Genomic DNA, 2,671 nt, shown 5'->3' on the forward strand with positions numbered 1-2,671 from the left:
TGAGGCAGGCAGAAGTTCGTGGCTGGGGGACACCAACGGCATTGTGGATCTCAGCAATGCATAAAGTGTCCATCTTTGTCAGCGATACCGCAGTTGCTAAGAGACTATATGTGATCACAAGTCTGGTCGTTCAGTATGCTTTCTCGTCTTTCGTATGTCTGCGCAGTGGCCCCAACGCAGTAATGCGGCAAAAGCGGACCAATCTTTCAACAGCAGCTCAGTGAAATCTCTCGAAACTAAAACAGAGACCGTAGCATCCAGACGTCTCACTATGGTTCCCGGCGATCTGAGCTTCATAAGGCAGCAGATGCTTGAGATAGAGTGCATTTGCATAGGCTGGCGTGTAGTGGCTGCGGGAGACTTTCAGGCATAGTTGTTGCATTTTTCCTGTCCTTCGCGTGAACAGCACAGCAAACAAAATCTTAAGCAGCCTTCAATCTGTTGATGGCTTTGCTTCGGGAACACCCCTGTTGGGCGATCCGCCACTGGTGTCAACACCGTGGACGCGGTCCACTAAAGTTATGCCGAGGAAAAGTAGTTCAGGAAAGGACTTGGGAGAGTTACAGAAAATTAACCAGCGCGTCGCAACGGGGCGCGGGTTGCAAAAAGGAAATCCAGGTTTATTTGGACACAGGTCGGCTCCTGCACTTTTACTGACGTCGGCTGGGTGGAAATGGAACACTGAAGCAACCATGCACCAATCTATGACATTCACTAGCGGAAAACTGGTCGTCATTACTGTTGTTTAATTTATGTTCTCCTGGAGGGGCTTCTGGCACATGCACCGGCCCCACAACGGGTGCTTCTGCGTTATCACCGAGTATAAAAAAGCAAGCTTTGCAAGTAGTCTGTGCAAAAGCGTTTCGCCGCCCAGGCGAACTAGTGCGTCACGAGTACTTGCAGAAAGTTCGCTTCTGCCGAGCTTTGCCGAACTTCTGACGCTTCGGGTGAAGTACAGAGCAGATATCATACTTCAAGAGCTTAAGCTCATCCTCTACAAGCGCGTTCTCTTCTTCAGTAAAAGCCATGGTTCCCCTGAAACGGCCTGAGGCAGAATGGGCTGTCTCTGTCCTTCTTTCCAGAGATCGTGGCGCTTGGGATGTTCTCTGTCTCACTACATCCTCTACGCTTTTACCCTCAGCGACGTCGATGATGTCCCTTACAACCTGAAAAGACGCAAAAGCATGCATGCAGGCGCGTCCTCCTTTTCAAAAGATAGCCATAAAAATGCCTGAAACCAACACCGATATCTCCTCTCAGCGCAGACAAGAACCTGAGTTTACATGCCACCGACACCAAGGGTCCGCCTAGAGACATATTCCGACATAAAGGCTCGTGAACTCTGATCAACATGAAATTTAAAGCCAAGCGAATTCTATACAGCGCTCATATTTCCGTTTTCACCAGATCCAGCGCACAGTGAAGCCTATGTTTGTCTGATGGGTTAATCACAGTACAAGATTGAGAACGGTTCCTCGGGAGGCTTACTCCAAAATCAATGCCTGTCACCAACTCGATAAAACTGAGGGGAACTCTGAATCTTTCAGCACGCAAATTACCGTGCATGGCTTTGTTTGGCACAACGAACGCCCCAAACACAGATGGAGGGGGAGTACCCTTGGGCCAGGTCGCCCTTTTGGAGGCAACTGGAGCATGGCCAATATTTGGCGGCATGTCATTTCGCTTGTTTTCCTCGAGGTCCCTAGGATTGACACCCAAAACAACCTTGAAAAAGTGGGTGGGCACTGGCGCGAGCTTGTAACCCAGGACATCAAATTCAATATTCATAGGTGGAAGATTCTGTGGTTCATTTGCCGAATGGCTGAGTCGCCAGCGGCAGCGATCAAACATGCTCCGCAGAGGAGACTCGTGCGCAAGCCATGAGAGCTCTTCCTTCGGAAGCGGCTTTCGCTCTGGGGATGACGCTCGCAGGAACCGACGACCCAAGGACACAGGATAGGAGGAGCCTGTCAATGCCTCCACGCTAACGGGCAACCCGAGATGGGCTCCATTCCACGGCCTGTGCAAGCAGTAGCAGCAGGGCATGCTTGGCCAAGTTATTGTGAAGAGACGCGGGCGAACAGGAACACCGCAGCGAGACAAAGACGAATTCCGAATCGAGAAATTCTTGTGCACTCTCAGCGAGAATATTAAGTATGCCCAAGCATTACACTTTTGCAACGCGCAAGCAGATACAAAACGCGCGCTTTCCGTAAGTCCCAAAACACTGGAGGAAGAGACTGAGAGGCGTGTCGGCTATGTGAAGCAGATTAATGTACTTCTACAGCCTGCGTGCACCTTAGAAAATACCCTTTTGCAGGCATGACGGAGATGCTGACCTCAAGCAAATATATATCCTCTTCGAATCATCCAAAGGGCTTTTGACACTTGGGAACACTTCTCCGTAGACTGATGGCGAAAGAGCTGCTGCGTTTATGGGCAGCCACATAGGACCAGTAAATGCCAATGCGTCCTTAAAGTACGAGCGCACAGACGAAACCATGGATTCAAAAACAGTCCTGTAGGGAGTGGATGACAGCAAATGCAATCGCAGAAGACACAGAGAAAGCTGCCTGCATACGCAACTATTCAGTGGAGTTGCGTTCAATAGTTTTCAGCGAGTCAGGGCGAGCCACAACGGAGATGGCTGGCAGCGGCGGAGTGCCGGAAG

The 2,671-nt window shown here is 50.4% G+C and overlaps 1 protein-coding gene across 1 annotated transcript; it reads right to left on the bottom strand.

Annotated features, from left to right (window-relative positions):
* Positions 1–887: 887 nt before the first annotated feature.
* ENH_00045640 (hypothetical protein) lies at positions 888–2,046 on the bottom strand (the record flags this gene model as incomplete). The annotated part of the gene is made up of 2 exons (XM_013580978.1): positions 888–1,166; positions 1,489–2,046. The coding sequence occupies 2 exons, from the start codon at positions 2,044–2,046 to the stop codon at positions 888–890; spliced, it is 837 nt and encodes a 278-aa protein (XP_013436432.1).
* Between the last annotated feature and the right edge of the window lie 625 nt (positions 2,047–2,671).

This window comes from Eimeria necatrix, genomic scaffold, assembly GCF_000499385.1.
Source record: "Eimeria necatrix Houghton genomic scaffold, Enh_scaff3456, whole genome shotgun sequence".
In the NCBI taxonomy this organism is placed as follows: domain Eukaryota; phylum Apicomplexa; class Conoidasida; order Eucoccidiorida; family Eimeriidae; genus Eimeria; species Eimeria necatrix.